The following is a 27,190-nucleotide window of genomic DNA, read 5'->3' as shown; positions in this document are numbered from 1 at the left end:
GCACACACACAAAAAACACACGCACACACACAAAAAACACACGCACACACACAAAAAACACACGCACACACACAAAAAACACACGCACACACACAAAAAACACACGCACACACACAAAAAACACACGCACACACACACGGCATAGCAAAAGGCGTCCCAAGCATAGAGAAGCAACTAAAAAACTTGAAGAAAGAAAGTCGCTAGGTCCAGGTCGAATCCCAATTTGGCTTTACAGATAGTACTCTTCAGCACTGGCACCTTGCTTAACATGCATTTATCATGAATCTCTCACCTAGTGCAAAGTCTCAACTGACTGGGGGGGGGGGGGGGAGGGGGGGGGGATCAGGCCATTCCCTGTGTAAGAATGGTAAAAGAACAGCCTTAGCAGAATTACAGGCTAATGTCTTCAACGTCAGGTTTGTCTTGATCATATGTCTGAACATAAGAAGTCCCCCTTGAGACAGAAAAACTTCTCTCGACAAATAGGCAAAGACTTAGAAAGTATCAGTCATGCAACTCAGATTACCTTTTTCTCACTCAATACCTTGTAATCCATGGGTGAAAGGCAGGCAAATTTCATATTTCTAGATTTACAGTTGGGTGATGCTGAGGGAATTAGATTAGGAAATGAGACAAAGTAGTAAAGGAGTTTTGCTATTTGGGGAGCAAAATAACTGATGATGGTCGAAGTAGAGAGGATATAAAATGTAGACTGGCAATGGCAAGGAAAGCATTTCTGAGGAAGAGAAATTTGTTAACATCGAGTATAGATTTAAGTGTCAGGAAGTCGTTTCTGAAAGTATTTGTATGGAGTGTAGCCATGTATGGAAGTGAAACATGGACGATAAATAGTTTGGACAAGAAGAGAATAGAAGCTTTTGAAATGTGGTGCTACAGAAGAATGCTGAAGATTAGGTGGGTAGATCACATAACTAATGAGGAGGTATTGAATAGAATTGGGGAGAAGAGTTTGTGCCACAACTTGACAAGAAGGGACCAGTTCGTAGGACATGTTTTGAGGCATCAAGGTATCACAAATTTAGCATTGGAGGGCAGCGTGGAAGGTAAAAATCGTAGAGGGAGACCAAGAGATGAATACACTAAGCAGATTCAGAAGGATGTAGGTTGCACTAGGTACTGGGAGATTAAGCTTGCACAGGATAGAGTAGCATGGAGAGCTGCATCAAACCAGTCTCAGGACTGAAGACAACCACAACAAATTTACAGAAACCACAAGCCCCACTGCATACTTAAACATTTGAGAGTATGACATAGGTTTTCAGCTACACAAGTGGCTCAAAGACTAACAAGGGGAGGCCACGAAGTTGGGATCAGAGATTTAATTCCAATTTTGTACAACTTTAGTAGGCCATTAGAAACAACAATGTGCAAGTAGTAAGGTGCACTACTCTGCTGATTCTGAGAAAATCTAAAGAAGTTTTATGCATCTATTGAGTCACTTTTGGATCTGTGTGTAGGTGCTGGTCGTTAAGAGTGCATGGTGGTCGAGTGATTAGCATTTGAGCTTCGTAAGGTGAAGATGTAAGTGGCGATAGTTCGACTCTCTCTCAAACTTTGAAAAACCACATATATTAGCATGAAGTGTTAGCGAATGTTATTTGACTTCTTACTATTTTTAATGAAACTTAATAATTAGCACATATTTAAAACTATCGACAGTAAACAAAGAACTCAGTTTTCCTGAAAATTTGTATCTATCGGGATTAGCAAAATCCCTTATAAATACGGTCAGGTAAGGTACCCGGAACTATTTGCACCTCTATGCTTTGAGCTGCAGACACAGAGGCATGCCCTATTTGGTGATTAACCTGCATAGTGATGAGACGTTGCTAATGTAGCAAGAATGAATAGTGTAGCTGCAATTTTTTTTTGAGCATCAGAATTTACACTTTTACTACAAAAATTAAGACATCTCTCTGTTCTTCGACTAGCACAGAAAATGAATTTCATGAGGATTCAATGCTTAATGCAATTATGAAACATTTGTTAAAAGATGCATTCTTTTACTGTGAAAGTCTTCAAAAAGTGGACCTTATTGAAAAAGAGCAATCACCGATTATTTCTACACATGCAATGGCAATTGGAGAGTGCTTTAACATTGTATCGTCAAAAATTTAAGAGAAGGGAGACTTATTACTGACAAAGAACTCATTCATTCTGACAAAGTAGATGAATGAGGTATATTTCGTGAAGTTTCAGATATTTCTGACAATAAGGATTTTGAACCAGCTGAAAATAAGGCTGGAGACAAAAACAGAAGCAGTAACAACGGCAAAAGAACATCCCATGCAGACTCTGCAAACCCTCCAGAGGAAAGAATCTTGAGTTCCTATATAAAGGACCACTGGAAAAGATGGGGAAGAAAATATAAAAAGTGGAGGCTCAGTAATCTATAAATATGCACTAATTGATTCGTGGACTAAAGACCGCTTCATGGAGGCTCAAAACAAAAAGGAGCAGCAAGTAAGTTCATTTTTGTCAACTTTTCATCTTTTTTTAATCTTCAAGAACCATATTTTAACAACAGATTATGGCAACGATATGCAACTTTGATTTTATGTTTCAGGTAACAACCAGGATTTTACAGCAGTGGGTTTTGGCAGCTGCACGCCAATTTCAATCTGAGGGCATCATCTTCAAAGCATCACTTTCATGGGTTAAGAAATTCAATCAATAACACAGAATTCAGCAGAGGAAGATCACGACATTTGCAAGTAACAGGGCATCTGTGAATTGGGGGAAGAAACACTGGAAGCTTTATGTTTCAGCTGCAGATTAAGGACTTTATGCCCAAGTTCAGCAAAAAATTGGTGTTCGATACAGACCAGACAGGCTGCCAGTACCAGTCAACTTAAAACAACTCTCACTGAAAAAAAAAAAAAAAAAGTATGCTACAAGGCACAATATGAACACGGTAACACACACTAACACAGCGAATATGCGATAATGGTGTCTGGTGAGTTAACACTGTACGTGTTTGTGTTTGCAAGAGGCTACAGGTAAGTTTGGACCAAAAGTGCAACAAACTGTTAAGAAATTAACAACAGACTTTCCAAAAGTCATTGTAACTTGTTGAAAGTATGGGAACCTTACCACACAGCTCTAGTTCATTTTCACTAGTGTCAGGCCACCTAATGTGGAAAGAGATAATTTTTCCTAATTACAGATTCTTGGGCATCAAATGCATCCTGATTTGGTTGGTTTAAAAGAAGGACAAAGGAACCAAACCACAAGGTCATCATTCCCTTGTTCCTAATGCAACGAACACTACAAGGAACAAAAGAGGACAGGAAAATAGAGATGCAAGGAACAGTCGGAACAAAGTAAAACAAGGAAGCAGAATACAGTGGCTGGCCGACCACGAACATAAAAAGAAAAAGCCAGCCACCCTGCAACACATTAAAACCTCCACCCTAAAAGCACTGGAGTGGACGACACAGAGGGACAAAGGACATGCACTGAAACTCAAATCTAATGATAAAACCCTATCTCATGGATGAAACGTAAAACCAAATCAGCCGATGAGGCATTGTCTGCTAAAATCAATGGTAATGAGTCTGGCAACCGAAGATGAAGTCGCAAGACAACCAAAGAAGGACAGAGCAGAAGAATATGGGCCACTGTCAACCAGGCGCCGCACATACTGAGGTGGGTCTTCACAGCACAGGAGGTAGCTGTGGGTCGCCCAGGCACGGCGAATGCAGCGCCGGCAGAGAACCACGGGGTCCTGGTGAGAGGCCCTCACCAAAGACTTCCACACAGTTGTGGTCCCCTTAATAGCTCTTAGTTTGTTGTGCGTACTGAGAATTTGTGATTCCGTCTCCAAAAGCTGATAAACCTTACAATGTAATAACGATCGCAGGTCAACTGCGGGGATACCCATCTCTAGAAGTGGTTTCCGTGTAGTCTGTTTGACCAGCCTGTCAGCAAGTTCATTTCCTGGGATTCTGATGTGACCAGGGGTCCAGACGAACACCACTGAACGACTGGACTGTTCCAGGGCATAGTTGGACTCCTGGATGGACGCTACCAAAGGATGACAAGGGTAGCACTGGTCGATAGTTTTCAGGCTGCTCAAGGAGTCAGTACATAATAGGAAAGACTCCCCAGGGCATGAATAGAGATACTGAAATGCACGAGAAATAGCCACCATCTCTGCAGCGAATATACTGCAGTCAATGTTAAGGAATGCTGTTCAATATGGCAACCGTGAACGTAGTCAAAGCCAACGCTACCATCAGCAATCGAGCCATCTGTGTAAACCACTTCAGAGCCCCGGAACACGCCAAGAATCTAGAGTAAGTGACAGCGGAGAGCTGCAGGGTTAATGAGTTCTTAGAGCCATGCAAAAGGTCCAGACAAAGCTGCAGCCGAGGTGTCCACCATGGAGGCGTAAGTGAATGGACTGAGAGTAGAGGTGGTAAAGGTAAAGACTCCAGTTCGGAGAGAAGGGACCACATGCAAACCGCAATCATCAGCCCCGAACTGGGCTGCCGATGCGGGAGATGGACGGGAAAAGGAGACTGCAATTCGGATTCTCAGGAGAACTACGAATTTGTGCTGCATAAATGGCAAGCAGTTGTGCACATCTGATCTGTAATGGAGGGACCCCAGCCTCCACCAGTATGCTGGTCACCAGACTCTTCCTAATAGCTCCTGTCGCTATTCAAACCCCACAGTGGTGCACAGAGTTGAGTAAATGAAACACTGAGGGCACTGACGAACCATAAACTACACACCCATAGTCAATTTGGGACTGGACAAGGGCTCTGTAGAGCCGTAGCAGCGTAGAGCTATCTGCACCCCAATTGATGTTGCTCAGGCAACAAAGAACATTGAGGTGCTGCCAGCACTTCCACTTAAGCTGACAAAGATGAGGAAGCGAAATCAATCGAGCATCAAAAACCAGTCCTAAGAATATATACGTCTCCACTACAGTGAGTGGATTGTCATGAAGGTAAAGTTCTGGGTTTGGATGAATGATACGAAACCGACAGAAGTGCATGACACAAGACTTTGCGGCTGAAAACTGGAAGCCATGGGCTAGAGCCCATTATTGCGCCTTGTGGATGGCTCCCTGTAGGCGATGCTCAGCAACACCAGTACTGGAGCAGCAGTACAAAAATGCAGAAGTCGTCTGCATAGAGACAAGGTGAGGCAGAGGGCCCTACAGCTGCTGCCAGATCGTTAATGGCCACTAAAAATAGACACACTCAATACAGAGCCCTGCGGGACTCCATTCTCCTGGATATGGCTGGAACCATGGGAGACACCAACTTGGACATGGAAAGTACAGAGCGACAGGAAATTTTGGATAAAATTAGGGAGCGGGCCCCGGAGACCCCACTTACACAATGTGGGAAGGATTTGATGTCACCAGGTTGTGTCATATGCTTTACGTAAGTCAAAAAAGACGTCAACCAGGTGTTGCTGTCTAGGGACACAAGATTAACACTGGTAGAACGATCCTGGCGAAAGCCACCCTGACATGGAGCCAGTAGGCCATGTGACTCGAAGACCCAATCCAACCACTGACATACCATATGTTCCAGCAGCTTACAAAGAACGTTGTTGAGGCTGATAGCTATCCACATCAAGCAGGTTTTTGCCAGGTTTGATCACCGGAACGATTGTGCTTTCCCACCATTGTAATGGAAAGACAACCATCACACCAGGTCCAGTTGTAGATGACTAGAAAATGTCGCTTGTTGTCAGATGAGACATGTTGAATCATCTGGCTGTGGATCTGATCAGGCCTAGGAGCTGTGTCAGGGCAATGTGCAAGGGCATTAAGGAGCTCCCACTCTGTATATGGGGCATTATAGGATTCACTGTGGCATGTATTTAATGACAGAATGTTCCCTACCTGCCGCCGCTGCGAAAGGCTGGGGTGTAGTTCTCCGACGCAGAGGCTCAAGCAAAGTGCTCAGAAAAGTGCTCAGCAATCGCATTTGCATCTGTAGATAACAAGCCATTTATGGTAACACTGGGAACACCTGTTGAGGTCTAGTACCTGAGAAGACGTTTTACCTTTGCCCAGACTTGGGAGAGATACGTCTCTACCATTAGGTTCCATAAGTCACCTTCCCAACACTCCTGCTTCCATCATTTGATAAGGTAGCAAACACGGGCACAGAGCTGTTTAAAGGCTATGAGGTGCTCCAGGTAAGGGTGCCGCTGTAGAGTTCTCCAATGCTCCTTAATTGCTTCAGCGACTTCTGGCGACCACCAAGGGACTGCCTTACACCTCGGGCACCCTAAAGAGCAAGGGATCGTGTTTTCTGATGCAGAAACAATTGTTGCAGTCACCTGCTCAACCATCACTATGTTCCCATGCGGGGGAGATTCAGTGGTGACAGCAGAGGTCTAAGTTCCCCAGTCCGCCTTGTTCAAAGCCCATCTGGGCAGGCGTCCGTGTGTCTGATGCTGGGGCAGTGACAGGAAGATGGGGAAGTGGTCAATACCACACAGGTCATCATGTGCTCTCCAGTGATAAATCAATGACCGAGTAACTACCATGAGCCACACTGAAACGTCAGAGGCAGAGGTCAAACAGACAGTGAAGTTTCGACATCTCTGCCTCTGACAGTATGCACTGTGCCACCCCACATGGGGTTATGGGTATTAAAATCTTCCAAAAGTAGGAAAGGTTTAGGGAGTTGATCAATCAGTGCAGCCAATACGTTCTGGTGTACTGCACCATCTCGAGGAAGTAATACATTGCAGACAGTTATTCCCTGCAGCATCATTCTGACAGCCACTGCTTCAAGAGGGATTTGAAGGGGCACAGTTTCACTACAGGCGGAGTTTAGCATATAAACGAAAACTCCACCTGATACAATTATAGTCACTACAGTTCCTGTAATATCCTTATAGCCGCGGAGGGCAGAATTCTGCATTGCCGGGAACCAGGTTTCCTGGAGGGCAATTCAGATACCAGTTTTACTGCTAACAGTTGTCGTACGTAGCTCAGCCAGGTGGTGGAAAAAGCCGCCACAATTCCTCTGGGAAGGCATGGAACATTTAATGAGGTAGTTCACACCTCAGAGTCACCTGCTGCCACTGACTTATTGCCTAAGCAGTCTCTATACATTGTGTCCAAGGGTCTGGTGAGATCTAGGTCCTCGGTGGACGCTGAAATCTCCACCCCATCCTCAGACGCAGAGCTTTTAGGTAGCGGTGGTGTGTGTGTGTGTGTGTGTGTGTGTGTGTGTGTGTGTGTGTGTGTGTGCCACTGCAATTAAGGTCTTAGGGGTTTTCTTGTTGGATTTGTCTCGCTGCTCCTTTGGTTTCCCTGGCTGGGAGGACTTCACTGGCTCAAGTCTCCTGGACTGAGGATGAGCATGAAGCCCTACAACCATCTGCTTTTGGACTCTTCAGCCACAGGTGGGTGTCATCTTTCCCACTAGCAGAAACCTGGGAAGGGAGTGACCCAAGGGACCCCTTCTTAGTGAGAGAAACCGAAGAAGACTTACATTTCTTCGGCTTAGAAGAGGGGACAGACATCCTCGAGGGTTGGGGGGCGGGGGGTTGCTCCAAAAGTAGGTGGTGCAGGAACAACAGGGAGGGAAATGCCTGCCACCATCAAGGGGGCAGGTGTAGTGTAGTCTTCCAGCTCTGAGAGATGACTGGAGTTTGCGGAGCTGATGGTGCCAGAACTGTTGTAGCGGTGGCTAAGACGATGTCATACGCACAGGACGCAGGCATTCAAATTTTCTCTTAGTCTAAGTGTACGTCAGTTGATCCAGGGTCTTGTACTCCGTGATTTTACTTTCTTTCTGGAGAATCCTGCAGTCTGGCAAGCATGGAGAATGGTGCTATCCACAGTTGGCACAGATGGTAGGCGGGGCACACGGAGAATTGGCATGTGATGGTGTCCACAACCTCGACATGTGACACTAGAAGTACAGCGGGAAGACATATGGCCCAACAACCAGCACTTAAAGCACTGCATAAGGGGACAGATATAGGGTTTTACATCACAGCGGTAGGCCATCACCTTGACATCCTCGGGCAACGTATCACCCTCAAAGGTTAAGATGAAGGCAACGGTGGCAACCTGATTATCCCTCTGACTCCAGTGGGCACACCGGACGAGATGTACACCTCGCCACTCTAAATTGGTGCGCAGCTCATCGTCAGACTAACAAAAGAAGGTCCCTGTATAATATGATACCCTGGCATGGGGCATGATTGTTACAGAAACGTTCCCTGGCTTGTCACAAGCGAGTAACACCCATGACTGGGTAGAGGATGCTGTTTTGACCAAGACTGACCCAGATCTACTTTTGGACAAGCCCCAAACTTGTCCTCTAAATGCTCAACAAAAAACTGAGGCTTCATTGTCATGAAAGATTCCATCAGCTCTCATACATACGAGGTACTGGGGCAAATAAGATCCTCTGCCATCCTAGGCTGATGTTTCTCCCATAGTGTGGCCAGGGAGGAACGATTTGGGTTCGTACTTCTGTGCGTTTAATTGAGCTTGTGAACGCTTGGAGACTGCTGGTGTTTCACCACCAGCAAGAGATGATGGACTATGCTTTATCGTGTGTTATCTGCCCTGATGCCACCCACTGACCAGGGGCCCTTCCCACGGGTGTCACCCAGCTGCATCAAAGGCCACCTGACAGCATGGCCATTGCCGGGAGCCCCGATGCCCCAGGGGAATGGGCCTCTACCCCTTGGCATACATGGAGAGTTAACGGCACAGGCATCAGCAGAGCGATCCCTGTGCGCTCAGGGGGCTACAACCAACAGGGTACATGGTAACCCCACCACAACGGACTGGCTACCGTGCTGGATACCAGGTGCAAAGAAGTCCAGAATCCTGATTTATATGGTGACACCTTTATCAATCTTCCCAAAGATTTTCACTCTGCAGCAGAGTGTGCACTGATATGAGACTTCCTGGCAGATTAAAACTGTGTGCCAGACCAAGACTCGAACTTGGGGCCTTTGCCTTTCGTGGGCAAGTGCTCTACCATCTGAGCTACCCAAGCAGGACTCACGCCCTGTCCTCACAGCTTTACTTCTGCCAGTGCCTCATCTCCTACCTTCCAAACTTAACAGAAGCTCTCCTGCCAACCTTACAGAACCAGCACTCCTGAAAGAAAGGATATTGCGCAGACATGGCTTAGCCACAGCCCGAGTTCGAGTCTCAATCCGGCACACAGTTTTAATCTGCCAGGAAGTCTCACCTTTATCAATGGTCTTCCCACTTGCACAGTTAAAGTCAACCATGTACCATTTATTTATTTTGCCAAGTAAAAAACTTCATCACGCGCTTTCAGAACTGTTCATTTCTGACTGACAATGAACGAAAAACTGCTTTTCATATATATGCTATTAGGATCCATTCCACTGTACACCACCAACTGTAAGCACCTATATTTGCCAAAATGTTGCACTAGCACATGCTTTGCATTCAAACTATCTGAAGAAAATTCCTAGTACATGCAGCAAAACTGCATTTGATGTTGTAAATGCAGTTTCAATTCATGTTTTCCATGTCTGTATCACATATACCATTCTGCTATGTGTGATGTCTAGAGCACATCCGACGAGTGTACATTACTCTTGTGGTCTAGTATACTGTGATTTACTACATCACTGGTTGTGAATAATGTCATTTGCATCACTTTTTATCATGGTTTGACTTGAGCTTTCCAAGCCTGATCCATGTTCTTGGAAATTTAATTAGAAATAGCCAACATATGAAATGTACTATAACTTCATGAAAACGCATATGATTTCTTTTCATTATATTACCTATCAAATGTCATAATGGACCAGTGATTAAAAAATAAGTGTTAGCAAGTTTCGAACAGTCACCTCATCCATGAAACTCTTGCAAATTGCAAACACTAACCGCTTGAGCCCAATGATTTCTTACCTTCACACAGATCAGTTACCTAATGGACGCGTGAAACTTCTCTTGCAATTTTCTCGGAACTGCCAGAGTAGTGCACCTTACTACTTGCCCCATTATGTTTTAATGGCCTACTACAGGTGTGTAAAGTTTGAAGTAATATGTGGTCCCAATGTCATAGCCTTCACTTAAGTAAGAGCCTAGTATGTGACCGTGAGTAATCAGACAAGCGTTTTGTCAGAAGTGATAGGACCACTTTTGTACATTATCCTTGATGAGATTATTTGTAGACAAATGTACAATAGCACCACTCTCGCTCTCTTATGTACACGAATGATCTGATAGATAGGGTGAGCAGCAATCTACAACAATTTGCTCATGATGCCTTAGTGCATGGGAAAGTGTAAACGTTATGTGACTGTAGAAGAATACAGAAATGCTTGGAAAGAATTTCTATTTTGGTATTATGAATGGCAGCCTGCTCTCATCACACCAATTAAATATCTAGGCTTATCTTTGGAACAAGCATATAAGGTCCACAGTTGGGAAGGCAAATGGTCAACTTTGGTTTACTGACAATTCTAAGAAAGTGTGGTTTACCTATAAAGGAAAAAGTATAGAACATTAGTACACTCCATTATTTAGTACTGCTCAAGTGAGAGAAACATTGCAGCAATTCTGAGGAGTGTTGTAATCTGTTACCAGTAGGTTCAATCAACATTAAATTATTAGTGATATGCTTCAGATTCAAATTGGTAATTGCCTGAGGTAAGACTACATTCTGCCATTTGCAGTTGATGCCAGTACAATTTTATTGGCACAAAGCTACATTTCACACACAGAAAGCAAAGAAAGTAAGATCAATTAAGGCTCATATGGAGGCAAGCAGAGTCCTTTTCTGCTCACTCCATATGCAAATGGGATAAGGAAATGGAATAATTAGTAATGGTACAAGGTACACACCATCACATACCATATAGTGGCTTGTTAAGTATTTAAGTGGATTTTGATGACCAATGGTAAAATAGTTGTCATGAAATTACCCAGAACCTAGAAACAAACACTAAACAAACAGTAAATTATCAGCATACCCTCCAAAATACTTGTGACCATATGTGTACTACTGTGCTCTACCCCTTGCTACCGTATTTCTCCATGCTACACACACACACACACACACACACACACACACACACACACACACACACACACCCCATTAGTTTAATTACCAAGGTGCTCATTATTTACCAAAAACTTATGATACAGAAAAAATACGGAAAATTATAGCTTCTTTCATTAACACTAACCTCTTTGTACCAGGATCCTTCATGACTACAACGTCAACAATTTCACCCCATTGTTCAAAATGCTTCTTCAGGGACTCATCTGTTGTTCGGTAGTCCAGACCACCAATGAACAGCTTCCTGACATGTTCTGGTTCTGGCCTGTCCCCCTAAAAGCAGAAAATCAATTATACTAAAACTTCGTAGCAATATAATCATGTTTGCAATTCAACAATACCTGTTAAAGCAGCACACAGGGGTTTCAAAGCTACAAATAAAGGAAAATCAAGTCTGTGCAAAATACATAACTAAGTTCATATTTTTAAGATGAAGCAGATAACCAAAAGTAAACATTTTCTATACAGTGGGTAAACTTGTGGACAACCTTTTTCATGTAGCACTCAAGGAATAGTACCTACCTGTGCACTTTGAGGAAGTTAGTCTTTGAAATGAATGACCACATTAGCAGTAGTTGCATAGCAACATATGAAATTAGCAGCATGGTAGGTCTCGAGGTGGTAGTTAATACTTTTCATAGTGACCATTCATTAATTTGATTTACAAAATCTTGTCACACACTGAAGAATGCAGCACTGGGATTGTAACAATTCACAACATGGTTGCTTTATGAAGAGCACACACCAAATGACTAAGTGAACAGCATGTACATGAGGAACAACTTCCCTGAATATTTCAAAGGGTCTGAATCATGGGGGCATCTGGCTGCAAGTACGAATAGTACACAGTTGATTTAGTAATATCACACTGCTACCAAGCAGGTAGCTGACCTGTGAAGAGAAGATAATTTTTTTTTTATTTTTAGATTAGGCAACTCTCCATCCAACACACAGACTAAGGAAGCCCATAAGTATCTGTGAAAGATCCAAAGAACAGTATCTCCCCCCCCCCTCCCTCCCTCTCTCTCTCTCTCTCTCTCTCTCTCTCTCTCTCTCTCTCTCTCTCTCTCTCTCCCTCCCCCTCCCCCTCCCCCTCTGGTGAGAGTATTAAAATTCAAGCAGTCAACTGCTGGATCATTCGTAGTGAAGTGACAGACTGGAGCACTCCTAAAAAGCAGTGAATCTCCCACAATGTGAGATCTGATTAGAAACTGAAGAAAATAGTAGTGGCATTTGTGGGAAAAATTTAAGGGTATCTTTAAAGGATAGATTAGTGGGAAATGAAGATAGTGTATTTGTCTCAGACACATAGTGTTTGATTTTATTGAATTTCGCACATGTTAAATTTCAGGAGTAAGAAACGTGTATTTTTGTTTTCTCCAAAAAATTCCTGCCCCAGGGACATGCCTCCAAAGATGACATTGTCAACATCAATTTGAAGATGCAAATTTCAGATTTTTTTTTTTAAATGCTGTATCTCAGTAATAGTTCTAGATATTTTGTTACTAGTTTTTTATTTGAAAGATAATTGCTTTACAATTACAATGGTATTCTCTGTTTGGACATATCTGTCAAAGTTATTTTACTGATGTCTTTTGAATTTTTTTATAATTCACAGAAAAAATGTTTTTCAAAAATGCCAATCCAGAAAAGTCAGATTTTTCTGGTGATTAGTACCATGTAGTACTACATTCCCTGTAAAGGAGAGCTTCCACTTTTAAGCTGAACATGTTTTATTTTAAAACATTTTCTTAACTTTCATGGGTAATGTATATCTTCACTGAAGTTTTTTCGTGCTAATTTCTTTGTTACAATGTATACTTCTATTGTCTTCATTGCAGTTATTTCTTTTCACTTCCATTGTTGCAAATATTTCTTACACTTTATTGTAGTTTCTCATGGTAACCGTGTGTTAGCCACATATGGCCAATGCGGAGTTGGCAGAGAATCAGAGTCCGTCCCAGCGAGAGGCCCGCATGGAGGTCTTCCACACATTCTTAGTCTCCTTAATGGCATGCAGTTTGTTGTGCATACTGGATTACGCCATTCCATCTCCCAAAGCTGAAAGACCTTGCGGCTTAATAATGACCACAGGTCAGTTACAGGGATGTCAATCTCCAAAAGCAGTTTCCGTGTAGCCTGTTTGGCCAGCCAGTCGGCAAGTTCATTTATTGGGATTCCAACGTGGCCTGGGGTCCACACAAACGACTGGACCATTCCAGGCATAGATGGACTCCTGGATGGTCACTTCCAAAGGCTGCTGATGGGGGTAGCACTTGTCGATAGCTTGTACTGGCCTAGGTGTATGCCATGGAGGCGTATGTGAATGGACTTTATAAGTATAGGTGGTAAAGGCAAGTGCTCCACTTCAGACAGAAGAGATCAGGTGCAAACTGCAATTGTAAGCCCCGAACCGGGCCTCCGACGCGGGAGATTAACTGATGTGGATGGTAATTTGGTAATTTGGATGCAGAGGAGAACTACAAATGTGTGCAACTTAACTGGCGAGCAGTTGTGCATGCCTAAATTTCAATGGAGGGATTCCACCTCCACCAGGATGCTGGTCACTGGACTTGTCCTAAAATCTCCCATTGCCAGTCGAACACCACAGTGGTGCAATGGGTCGAGTAAACGCAACACTGACATGCTGCCGAACCATAAACCAGACTCCAATAGTCAAGGCGGGATTGAACAAGGGCTCTGTTGAGCTGCAGCAGTGTAGAGCAATCTGCACCCCAGTTGGTGTTGCTCAGGCAACAGAGGGCATTGAGGTGCTGCCAGCACTTCCACTTCAGTTGACATCCTAAGAACTGATATGTCTCCACTACAGTGAGTGGATCATCATTAAGGTACAGTTCTGGTTCTGGATGAACAGAACGACGACGACAGAAGTGCATGACACACGACTTCGCGGCTGAAAACTGGAAGCCGTAGGCTAGAGCCCATGACTGCCCTTGTAGATGGCTCCCCATAGGTGCTGCTCAGCAACTCAAGTACTGGAGGAGCAGTACAAAATGCAGAAGTGGTCTGCATACAGAAAAGGTGAGACGGATGGCCCGACAGCTGCTGCTAGACCGTTAATGGCCACTAAAACTAGACACACACTCAATACAGAGTACTGCAGGACCCCATTCTCCTGGATATGGGGGGGGGGGGGGGCAGGAGGACTATGGGAGGCACTAACTTGGACACGGAAAGTATGGAGCGATAGAAAATTTTTTATTTTAAAAAAAAAAAGAAAAAATTGGGAACTGGCCCTGGAGACCCCACTCACATCATGTGGCAAGGATATGATGTCACCAGGTGGCGTCATATGCTTTTAGTAAATCAAGAAAGATGGCAAAGAGGTGTTGGCACCTGAAAAAGGCTTTTCAGATGGCAGACTATATGGAAACTAGATTATCAGTGGTAGAGCATCCCCAACAGAAACTGCCCTGGCATGGAGCCAGTAGACCACGTGACTGCAGGACTCAACAACCGCCGACTTATCACACATTCTAACAACTTGCAAAGAATGTTGGTGAGGCTGATAGGCCAATAGTTATCCAAATCAATAAGGTTTTTACCGGGTTTAAGCACTAGAGTGATGGTGCTCTCCGCCATTGCAATGGAAAGACACCATTGCACCAGATCTGGTTGAAGATGACGAGGATATGTCACTTGTAGTCTGACAAGATGGGTTTGATCATCTGACTGAATCCAATCTGGCCCAGGAGCTGTGTTGTGGCAATGTGAAAGGATGCTGAGGAGCTCCCACTTTGTAAATGGAGCATTATAGGGTTTACTGTGACATTCAGTGAACGAGGGCTTTCCTTTCCATCCATTGTTTGAGGGTGCGAAATGCTGGGGGATAATATTCTGATGCAGTGGCTCGAGCATAGAGCTCAGCAAAGTGCTCGGCAATAGCGTTTGTCAGTGGATAACATGCCATTGATGTTAATACCAGTAACACCTGTCAGGGTCTGGTAACCACAAACACATCTGATCTTCGTCCAGAATTGGGAAGGTTATGTATGGCGCCCAATGATCGACACATAGCTCTCCCAACACTCCTGTTTCTGTCATATTATAAGCTGGCGAACATGGGCACAAAACCGTTTCAAAGCTATTAGGTGGTCTAGGAAAGGATGGCCGAAGTTCTTTAACGGCCTCAGCAATTTCCAGCGACCACCAAGGTACTGACTTTCGCCGGGGGCACCTTAAAGAACAAAGGCTCAAGTTTTCCACCACAGAAACTGTGTTTGCTTACAAATTTGTTTTTGGAGGGGGGTCCACCTTCAATAGAACAATTTTTTTTCTGTTGTTTTTTTTTTTCTTTACCCAGACATATTTCACTGAGGTTTTGCATTTCTTATATTACAACTATTCAGGAAATTAGACATTTTTGTTAGTTGGTGAGCTTCATATTTAAGTGGTAAATTTTTTATGCAAAATAACTGGATACTCCTGTTAGAGTAATACTGTACCGAAATTATAGTTACCAAAACTTTCCCCACCAGTTGTTTCATTAGGAAGCGAGGTCTAAATGTGTAAACTACTGATCCAATTTTCAAGTGATACTAAAATTTAACTCTAAGTTAACAAAGCGGACAACTTCGCACGAGTTTAACCTCTGACAATTCTTCCTCCCACCAGTGAGCCTTCGACTACAGTTTTTACAAGTTTTAATAATGTACCATTTATTGATGTTTCATCATGTAGAAAATTGAATCCCCTTTTGTTTTTCTAGGCTTCACTACAGGTCCTTCCCCCATGAACCATGGACCTTGCCGTTGGTGGGGAGGCTTGCATGCCTCAGCGATACAGATGGCTGTACCGTAGGTGCAACCACAACGGAGGGGTATCTGTTGAGAGGCCAGACAAACATGTGGTTCCTGAAGAGGGGCAGCAGCCTTTTCAGTAGTTGCAAGGGCAACAGTCTGGATGATTGACTGATCTGGCCTTGTAACATTAACCAAAACGGCCTTGCTGTGCTGGTACTGCGAACGGCTGAAAGCAAGGCGAAACTACAGCCGTAATTTTTCCCAAGGACATGCAGCTTTACTGTATGATTAAATGATGATGGCGTCCTCTTGGGTAAAATATTCCGGAGGTAAAATAGTCCCCCATTCAGATCTCCGGGCGGGGACTACTCAAGAGGACGTCGTTATCAGGAGAAAGAAAACTGGCATTCTACGGATCGGAGCGTGGAATGTCAGATCCCTTAATCGGGCAGGTAGGTTAGAAAATTTAAAAAGGGAAATGGATAGGTTAAAGTTAGATATAGTGGGAATTAGTGAAGTTCGGTGGCAGGAGGAACAAGACTTTTGGTCAGGTGATTACAGGGTTATAAATACAAAATCATATAAGGGGTAATGCAGGAGTAGGTTTAATAATGAATAAAAAATAGGAGTACGGGTAAGCTACTACAAACAGCATAGTGAACGCATTATTGTGGCCAAGATAGACACAAAGCCCATGCCTACTACAGTAGTACAAGTTTATATGCCAACTAGCTCTGCAGATGAAGAAATTGATGAAATGTATGACAAGATAAAAGAAATTATTCAGGTAGTGAAGGGAGACGAAAATTTAATAGTCATGGGTGACTGGAATTCGTCAGTAGGAAAAGGGAGAGAAGGAAACATAGTAGGTGAATATGGATTTGGGGGAAGAAATGAAAGAGGAAGCCGCCTTGTAGAATTTTGCACAGAGCATAACTTAATCATAGCTAACACTTGGTTCAAGAATTATAAAAGAAGGTTGTATACCTGGAAGAATCCTGGAGATACTAAAAGGTATCAGATAGATCATATAATGGTTAGACAGAGATTTAGGAACCAGGTTTTAAATTGTAAGACATTTCCAGGGGCAGATGTGGATTCTGACCACAATCTATTAGTTATGAACTGCAGATTGAAAATGAAGAAACTGCAAAAAGGTGCTAATTTAAGGAGATGGGACCTGGATAAACTGAAAGAACCAAAGGTTGTACAAAGTTTCAGGGAGAGCATAAGGGAACAATTGACAGGAATGGGGGAAAGAAATACAGTAGAAGAAGAATGGGTAGCTCTGAGGGATGAAGTAGTGAAGGCAGCAGAGGATCAAGTAGGTAAAAAGACAAGGGCTAATAGAAATCCTTGGGTAACAGAAGAAATATTGAATTTAATTTATGAAAGGAGAAAATATAAAAATGCAGTAAATGAAGCAGGCAAAAAGGAATACAAACGTCTGAAAAATGAGATCGACAGGAAGTGCAAAATGGCTAAGCAGGGATGGCTAGAGGACAAATGTAAGGATGTAGAGGCTTGTCTCACTAGGGGTAAGATAGATACTGCCTATAGGAAAATTAAAGAGACCTTTGGAGAGAAGAGAACCACTTGTATGAAAATCAAGAGCTCAGATGGCAACCCAGTTCTAAGCAAAGAAGGCAAGGCAGAAAGGTGGAAGGAGTATATAGAGGGTTTATACAAGGGCGATGTACTTGAGGACAATATTATGGAAATGGAAGAGGATGTAGATGAAGATGAAATGGGAGATAAGATACTGCGTGAAGAGTTTGACAGAGCACTGAAAGACCTGAGTCAAAACAAGGCCCCAGGAGTAGACAACATTCCATTAGAACTACTGATGGCCTTGGGAGAGCCAGTCATGACAAAACTCTACCATCTAGTGAGCAAGATGTATGAGACAGGCGAAATACCCACAGACTTGAAGAAGAATATAATAATTCCAATCCCAAAGAAAGCAGGTGTTGACAGATGTGAAAATTACCGAACTATCAGTTTAATAAGTCACAGCTGCAAAATACTAACGCAAATTCTTTACAGACGAATGGAAAAACTGGTAGAAGCGGACCTCGGGGAAGATCAGTTTGGATTCCGTAGAAATGTTGGAACACGTGAGGCAATACTAACCTTACGACTTATCTTAGAAGAAAGATTAAGAAAAGGGAAACCTACGTTTCTAGCATTTGTAGACTTAGAGAAAGCTTTTGACAACTAACTGGAATACTCTCTTTCAAATTCTGAAGGGCTATTTACAATTTGTACAGAAACCAGATGGCAGTTATAAGAGTCGAGGGGCATGAAAGGGAAGCAGTGGTTGGGAAAGGAGTGAGACAGGGTTGTAGCCTCCCCCCGATGTTATTCAAATGGCTCTGAGGACTATGGGACTTAACATCTATGGTCATCAGTCCCCGATGTTATTCAATCTGTATATTGAGCAAGCAGTAAAGGAAACAAAAGAAAAATTCGGAGTTGGTGTTAAAATCCATGGAGAAGAAGTAAAAACTTTGTGGTTCGCCGATGACATTGTAATTCTGTCAGACAGCAAAGGACTTGGAAGAGCAGTTGAACGGAATGGATGGTGTCTTGAAAGGAGGATATAAGATGAACATCAACAAAAGCAAAACGAGGATAATGGAATGTAGTCAGATTAAATCTGGTGATGCTGAGGGGATTAGATTAGGAAATGAGACACTTAAAGTAGTAAAGGAGTTTTGCTATTTAGGGAGTAAAGTAACTGATGATGGTCGAAGTAGAGAGGATATAAAATGTAGACTGGCAATGGCAAGGAAAGCGTTTCTGAAGAAGAGAAATTTGTTAACATCAAGTGTAGATTTAAGTGTCAGGAAGTCGTTTCTGAAAGTATTTGTATGGAGTGTAGCCATGTATGGAAGTGAAACATGGACGATAACCAGTTTGGACAAGAAGAGAATAGAAGCTTTCGAAATGTGGTGCTACAGAAGAATGCTGAAGATAAGGTGGGTAGATCACGTAACTAATGAGGAGGTATTGAATAGGATTGGGGAGAAGAGAAGTTTGTGGCACAACTTGACTAGAAGAAGGGATCGGTTGGTAGGACATGTTTTGAGGCATCAAGGGATCACTAATTTAGCATTGGAGGGCAGCGTGGAGGGTAAAAATCGTAGAGGGAGACCAAGAGATCAATACACTAAGCAGATTCAGAAGGATGTAGGTTGCAGTAGGTACTGGGAGATGAAGCTTGCACAGGATAGAGTAGCATGGAGAGCTGCATCAAACCAGTCTCAGGACTGAAGACGACGACGACGACGACCACCACCACCACCACCACCACCACCACCACCACAACAACAACAGGTCAATTTGTTACCACATAGTCTCAGCTTTAACATTCGTTGGCAGAGCCAACTAAGAAGTTTGTCACCTTTGAACCTAACTTAAGACCTCAGGCTGCACTATTGCTCAGTCTGTCCAAAACCACACTAACTGAAAACTTGTTAGTGTGAATCCAATGTTTTCAAAAGAAAATAAGTATTGTAATTCACACCGCTCTTATAAAATGGCGAGCAACGTGATGTCCATTTGCTGTACCACTCATGACAAAGTTTTAAAGTTGGTAACTGCGGAGTTAACTTTGAACATCCCGAGTTAAAAAGAAGGCAAAAACTTTCCTTTTGATCACCATCAATCTTTATTTCTATTTACACTATTCATCATATTAGTCTTCGACTGTTCAAAAACTTAGTGCAACTGTCCCACTTGACAATAGAAACCCCCCCCTCAGCACTATTTCTCAAGTAAAGAGCTAAAATTTTACAAATTATTCATTCAGTGTACAGCAACAACAGCGTGCTTTTTTATCTTCATAAAATACCTTCCCTCCACACATTCCATAATTTTCGAATGCGTAACCTGATTTTGAAAAAGGAGAATAAACATTCAGCAATTTCACAATATTCAGGACCTACGCTCAGGCAGTAAACACCCAGATGGCTGCAAGAGTAGGGCACCGACAACAAGCCTACATCTAATTTGTTTATATAATTTGACCTCCCAGACACCAGTACATGTGTTCAATTTTCAACCTTTAAGTAGGATAAACTTATCAATAATACACACTTTCCCATAGGTGCTGTAAGCAGCCGTGAAGATACTCCTCGCAGTAAAATGAACAATCCAGTACTATTTAGTAGCACTGACCGAAATTGTCCTTATCCTGCACATCTATCACGTATTACATGCACGTAACAAATCTGACTTATAAACTAAGTCCTAACAAACGCGGAAGTCAATTTGTTAGTTTCTCGACGACGAATATGATTTACTGCAACTTACAAAGTTTGTTTCTAAGAAGCATCTAGAGATAAGAAACAAATGAAGGAATTACATCGTCACCAGCCGACACGGAAAAAAAAGGCAACAAATCTTATCCCTAAAAATCACTCCGTGCCGAGATTACCATATATTTTTTCTATTTTTCAGTACGGTAATGTTTCTGTCGATTGAGGTGCAAATATTTTGAATTTTATGCACATGTTGCCGAATCGAGTCCGGTATTTGAACATTTCACTGCTAGATTTTATGAGATTTGATAATGAAAAACCTCACGTTCGCAGCACTCTTTAATTGTATTAAGGTTTTCACACAAATATTTCCAACCGGCATAGGAGGATTCTCTATGCCAATATTCCAAAGTACCTCCATAATGATTTAAGGAATGTTCCCGCTCCACTTACATGTAATGTTTTTACAGAAAAATTACGAAAAGTACACCGCGCAGAATTAATCAGAAACTTAGCAAATGTTCTGGCTCACCTCCGGTTCCGACTTGACCATTTTCTCCTCACACCTTCAGCAATATCGCCTTCCAAACTAAAACACGCTTGAATTCCACTATGCCAGCGTCCACGTCCAGCGAAGAAAAGAAAATGAACTCCAAACTCACTGTAGCCAACTGTTTCGTAAGTACTTTATGCCAAAAGCTAGTCCTACGAAAAAACACTGTTATTCACCAGTACAAAAAAAGATGAACTCTTGTAAAAATTAACCATGACTAAGTAAGAATTTTAGGTTATCACATTAGGAAAAAAAGTTCAGTGGAATGTATGCAAAATACCCTTGCAAAATGGAGTTAGCAATACGGAGTTTAGTATCATCTTTGGATAGGCTTTGCCACATTCTTATCAGGCGATTACGCTAGTAAAATGGCGGTCCCTGATAAGCAAAAAAACACAAGGTCTCGCAACGAAAAGTTGTACTAGTATCAGAAGCAGCATGGGCCAGTTCTCAGTAAAGAGATCACAATGTAAAGCTTTGTAAATTCTGATTAAGAGAACAAAAATTTACATTACAGTACCGCAATTCACAAACTTTTTGAGCTCATACTCTGTAAAATGAACTTGAAGCTTCACTCTCCAAATATTAAGCACTTTTCTCGTTAAAACTAGCCTTTAGACAGAACTGAATTTGTATTATAACAAAAGCAATTCTGTACACTTGAGATTGATACGTGCTATGTTACGTGGTACGTAAAGCTTGTCGACATAACTGGTGATCCCAATAATGAAGGAATAGGTATAAGTGTGTACAGTTTATTTTGCGGTCAGTTAAATATGGCGCCACGACAATGGGAGACACACTCAAGCATTTGCGTGCTATCAATGTCGAGATTCAGTAAATTAGTGGTGAAAACCAGGGTTTTGAAGTCTACCTTTCTGAAATGCAAAAAGCAAACGTACTAGAGTGCAAAGAACCGAACACCAAAACAGTGCACAACCCATCAGTGGCTCAGCGAATGCAGCAACAATGTCAAGAACACACCACCGTTCATTTGATATTTATGCTACGTGAAGAAGTGATGTTAAGCAAGATTTGAAAATGTTGAGTGTTCCAGTTATTTCTTCCTCCGTGGCGCAGTTGTGCTCAGGAACAATGAACTGCCGCTCCGTTGGCTCCAGTGATCCTTCTATGCTGCATATAGGGTACGAGTCCAGCTGTTTAACACTCAGCTAGGAACACCGTTTTACAGTGCGTTCCGGGAACATTCGTTGGGAGGCGGACAGTTTGTTGGAACATCCACCTGTTGGGCGAACATCCTTGTTTTCCACTGCTTCAGTCTTAAAGCAAGTTTCAACAGTCTTGTACAGTATTTTAGCTGTACAGAAGTAACGAACAGAGTCACTTTGTTAGATCTTTGATGAATTAACTGACGATTTTGGAAGGTCAATTTCCGTGCTTATCGTATGTGACACGTTGGCGACGATCAACTACAATTGGTAACAGTTGCATTCTCTTCAAGCAAAATACTCTATTCAGTTCGTTTCCATATATTTCTGAGCCTGAGCCGTGTCATTACGTTGGCAGATCGTTTTCTTCAGGAGCATTTGAATCTGTGGAGTCAACTTCAGAGGCAGAGTCTTCAGAACGCATCTCCCCCGTCATCTGCATAATTCGTCTGCTTCTGCTTTACATATTTGCAGGTATTTTTCCAGTCATACCACTCTAAAAAAAAAAAAACAGCCCTAGTTAGGAACAATCTACGCTACAATTTACCCACTAAAAGTATACTGGTGTCCAAAATTAAAGCAATGAACCGCAATTTCCCTGTTCTGTCTCTAATTCGCAATATAGTCATACAAACTGTCAACAGATGTCCGTAGGATCGTGTTCTGCATTGAAGATGGCATTCCGGTCAACTCACAACCACGCCAAGAACGGCGTCAGGGCACCTATCAAACGGGGTAGTGTCTGCCGGGTAGTCCCACAATTGCTGAGTGCACTGTCACAGACGGTGCAGTATGGCACAGAGAAGACGTCTACCAGTAACTCTGCAGTGAAGAGCCGTAGGAAGAATGGAAACAGGACAGTCGCAAACTGATGTGGCCCGATGGCTTAATGTGAATCGTTCTGTTGTTTCTCGGGTGTGGCGACAGTTTATAGAGACGGAAACTGTATCCCGGATACGAGGGCAGGGCCGACCACGCGTGGCATCAGAAAGACACGACCGTTATTTAGCCGTAAGGGCACGACGTACGGCCTTAGTACTGCACTGCAACTGGCATCTAACCTCGCAGCACCCACTGGACGTATTGTAACGAGGCAAACGGTGCACAAAAGGCTTCGACAGAGTGGCCTTTAATGTCGGAAACACGCTGTATGTTTACCTCGCTGTATGTTTACCTCTGACGCGTCTTCACAGAAGGGAACGTCTAGTGTGGAGTCGTCAACATGCCGCCTGGACAGTCGTTTTACTGATGGGTGCGAATTTGCTGGAGAGTGATTCTCGACAGATTCGCATCTGGAGGGCACGTGGAAATGGTTGAAATGGCTCTGAGCACTATGGGACCTAACATCTATGGTCATCAGTCCCCTAGAACTCAGAACTACTTAAACATAACTAACCTAAGGACATCACACAACACCCAGTCATCACGAGGCAGTGAAAATCCCTGACCCCGCCGGCAATCGAACCCGGGCGTGGGAAGCGAGAACGCTACCGCACGACCACGAGCTGCGGACGGGGCACGTGGAACAGGAACCCAAACATTATGGAAAGAGACCAGTGTCGAGGAGGAACCATAATGGTGTGGGCAGGGATTATGTTAACCACTCTAACACCATTTTATGAAATTTTACAGGTCAACTGGCACGCTTCAAATGCTGTCAGGTATCGTTGGGCCTCACATACGGTTGTTGTGAGGTGCTGTGGGCCCAGACTTCGTATTGATGGATGATAATGCTCGACCTCATAGAGCATGAGTGGATATGTTTTCTTGGAAATTTAAGATACTCCACGCCTGGCGTGGCCCGTTCGCTCTCCCGACTTCAACCCCATTGATAATGTCTGGGATGCACTAGGGAGACGGATTGCATCACGTCAACATCCACCAACCACTCTCCAACACTTGCGAGCAGCTCTGCAAGAAGAATGAGATTGATAACATCATTCACAATATGCCCCTTGGTCGTCAGCCTGTATTGCTGTAACAGGTGACCACATCTCATACTGAGCACATTAACCGGTTGTCGGAATGTGTGCACAAAGCCGGTAAGTTGGAAAAAAAAGAAGAACATTTTTGTCTACCGTTATGGTTGTTGCAGTTGTTTACATTCTGTATTCTACACACTGTTCCTACCTTACTATCACTTGTTTATAGTGTTTTGTGGCAAAATAAATGCAATCTTGCAAAATTTCCGTTTGTTGTTTTAACTTTGGACACCAGTGTAGTTAATGAAAGGAGTTGCAAAAAGAGTAGCTACCTATCTCCACAAACTAGCAAACAACCAAGAAACAATGGTAAAATGAATTCCCCACAGTAAACTGAATCAAAATTGAGACTGTAAAGTGCTTACCTATGTACAGAAAACATTTAGAATGAGTAAAATCGTAGTTATAAAGAAACAGAATAACACTAAAACTACACTTTAAAATAAGATATTTGGTTGTTGTGATTTTCTGAACAAGCTGTTCGCTCCAAATCCCCCTAAGCAAACTCACTAAATTATAACTTAAGCTGTAGCATGATGAGGTAACTAAGAAGTTATGTAAAATAAAGAATAAAATGGATTATCCGCCTTGGAGGCACAATAATGCGAGTTCAGGAACGTTAAGTCTGTGAGGCGAATGAATATTTGTTCTTACTTGGAACATCCACCTGTGAGTGGGGGTCTGGAATGGAGGCAAGTTTTGTTGGTACGTTTGCAAGTGTGAGTTCTGCCATGAGTAAAGTCGAATTACCGGCAGAGTTCGAAGGAAAAGCTGAATTACCATGTCCATTAACATCTCAGTTTCCTGAAACGTATAAAGGTTTAGCCTCAGTATTAAGCCAGAAAGTTGTCCAACTTGCAAATGAAGAGATGATACAAATTACTAAACATATAGAACGAGATTTTCACTCTGCAGCGGAGCGTGCGCTGATATGAAACTTCCTAGCAGATTAAAACTGTGTGCCAGACCGAGGTTACTAAACATATAAACAGAATATGAAGGAAAATTTTGCCCACCTCGCAAAGGAAGAGAGAGCTAAGATGAATATTTATTTTATTTTATTTCATTTTTTTTCATATCGCGAAGGAACAAAGAGCGAGGATGGATGAAAGTTTCAAATGATTTTCGAATGAACAAGCAGTATTAATTAGTACTAGTATCCAACAGCGAATGAATTGCGAGAGATTAGCTAATAGACAATCTGCTGAAATCAATAGATTAAATACAAATCTAGAAACTACACTACTGGCCATTAAAATTACTACACCAATAAGAAATGCAGATGATAAACGGTTATTCATTGGACAGATATATTATACTAGAACTGACATGTGATTACATTTTCACGCAATTTGGGTGCATAGATGCTGAGAAATCAGCACTCAGAACAGCCACCTCTGGCCGCAATAACGGCCTTGATACGCCTGGGCATTGAGTCAAACAGAGCTTGGATGCCGTGTACAGGTACAGCTGCCCATGCAGCTTCAGCACGATACCACAGTTCATCAAGAGTAGTGACTGGCGTATTGTGACGAGCCAGTATTTCGGCCACCATTGACCAGACGTTTTCAATTGGTGAGAGATCTGGAGAATGTGCTGGCCAGGGCAGCAGTCGAACATTTTCTGTATCCAGAAAGACCTGTACAGGACCTGCAACATGCGGTCGTGCATTATCCTGCTGAAATGTAGGGTTTCGCAAGTATCGAATGAAGGGTAGAGCCACAGGTCGTAACATATCTGAAATGTAACGTCCACTGTTCAAAGTGCCGTCAATGCGAACAAGAGGTGACCGAGACGTGTAACCAATGGCACCCCATACCATCAAGCCGGGTGATACGCCAGTATGGCAATGACGAATACACACTTCCAATGTGCGTTCACCGCGATGTCGCCAAACACGCATGAGACCATCATGATGCTGTAAACAGAACCTGGAGTCATCCGAAAAAATGACGTTTTGCCATTCGTGCACCCAGGTTCGTCGTTGAGTACACCATCGCAGGCGCTCCTGTCTGTGATGCAGCGTCAAGAGTAACCGCAGCCATGGTCTCCGAGCTGATAGTCCATGCTGCTGCAAACGTCGTCGAACTGTTCGTGCAGATGGTTGTTGTCTTGCAAATGTCCCCATCTGTTGACTAAGGGATCGAGACGTGGCTGCACGATCCGTTACAGCCATACGGATAAGATGCCTGTCATCTCGACTGCTAGTGATACGAGGCCGATGGGATCCAGCACGGCGTTCCGTATTACCCTCCTGAACCCACTGATTCCATATTCTGCTAACAGTCATTGGATCTCGACCAACAACGTTTCGCCAGGCAGCGCCGGTCAGCTGCTGTTTGTGTATGAGAAATCGGTTGGTTACTTTCCTCGTGTCAGCACGTTGTAGGTGTTGCCACCGGCGCCAACCTTGTATGAGTGCTCTGAAAAGCTAATCATTTGCATATCATAGCATCTGCGTCCTGTCGGTTAAATTTCGCGTCATCGTCGTGGTGTAGCAATTTTAATGGCCAGTAGTGTATAAGGACAGACCTACCTAATTTAAAATTAGCGTGCAAAGGTTCAACGGACTCGGTACCGCAATTAAAATCAGAAGTAAAGGAACTGAAAGATAACCAATCGGAATTACGAAATACCATCCAGCAGCTAACTTCTCAAAATAGCGAATTCGTTAGTTGAACAATGAAATGCTTCGTGCGGCTCTTCCCGTCGGAAGCTCGACTGCTCCATCAGGCGTGGACGTGTATGTTGTCCATAGCGTAAGTTAGTTTAAGTTAGATTAAGTAGGGTGTAGGCTTAGAGACCGATGACCGCAGCAGTTTGGTCCCATAAGACCTTACCATAAATTTCCAATGAAATGCCTTTACGGTCGCTCCCACCAGCCGACGCGCCGATAGTCTACTTTGTTTGCGCGTGTTAGTATAAGGAATGGGATAGACTGATACTGTAAAGATGACCCGCTGAGTCGCAGACAAGCAAACGAGAAGATTGTTACACGTGCAGCTATCGGCCAGAGCCTTCCTCAGCAAAGAAAACAACACATTTTCACAGAAGCAAGCACATCTCATGCACACTCGGCCGCCACCACCGACAGCTCCGACCTTGCTTATATTGTTGAATTTGTTAAGATGGCGGTACGAAAAAGACGAACAGATTAGCGAGTGCTTAACCGCTCAAAGTAACAAGGTCAATGACGAATTTGTTAAATGGCCTCAACAGATAGATGCTCAGGTTAATGTGGCTTTGAAAAATGAATTAAGATCGGTAGTACAGAACACAAGTGAAAATGTTGTAGCTAATCGTAAAGATAACAGCGAAGGAGTTAAATGCGAATTAGGTGACCTATACTCGCACAGGAACTTCCGAAATGGAAGAAAAGTATGGAG

The 27,190-nt window shown here is 43.1% G+C and overlaps 1 protein-coding gene across 2 annotated transcripts in view; it reads right to left on the bottom strand.

Moving 5' to 3' along the window:
- LOC126194973 (heterogeneous nuclear ribonucleoprotein A1, A2/B1 homolog) overlaps positions 1–20,790 on the bottom strand; it is a 64,524-nt gene extending 43,734 nt beyond the window's left edge. For both annotated transcript variants that reach the window (XM_049933372.1, XM_049933373.1), the window contains exons 1-2: positions 20,633–20,790; positions 11,200–11,345 (exon numbers count right to left, since the gene is read on the bottom strand). In XM_049933372.1, coding sequence (XP_049789329.1) covers positions 11,200–11,345; positions 20,633–20,653 — 167 coding nt within the window. In that variant the 5' untranslated portion in view covers positions 20,654–20,790. The remainder of the gene's footprint in view (positions 1–11,199; positions 11,346–20,632) is intronic.
- Positions 20,791–27,190: the final 6,400 nt, after the last annotated feature.

The sequence above is a fragment of the Schistocerca nitens genome, chromosome 7, assembly GCF_023898315.1.
Source record: "Schistocerca nitens isolate TAMUIC-IGC-003100 chromosome 7, iqSchNite1.1, whole genome shotgun sequence".
Taxonomy (NCBI): domain Eukaryota; kingdom Metazoa; phylum Arthropoda; class Insecta; order Orthoptera; family Acrididae; genus Schistocerca; species Schistocerca nitens.
Note: the sequence above shows the minus strand (reverse complement) of the source record. Positions and strands in the feature narration are given on the sequence as shown.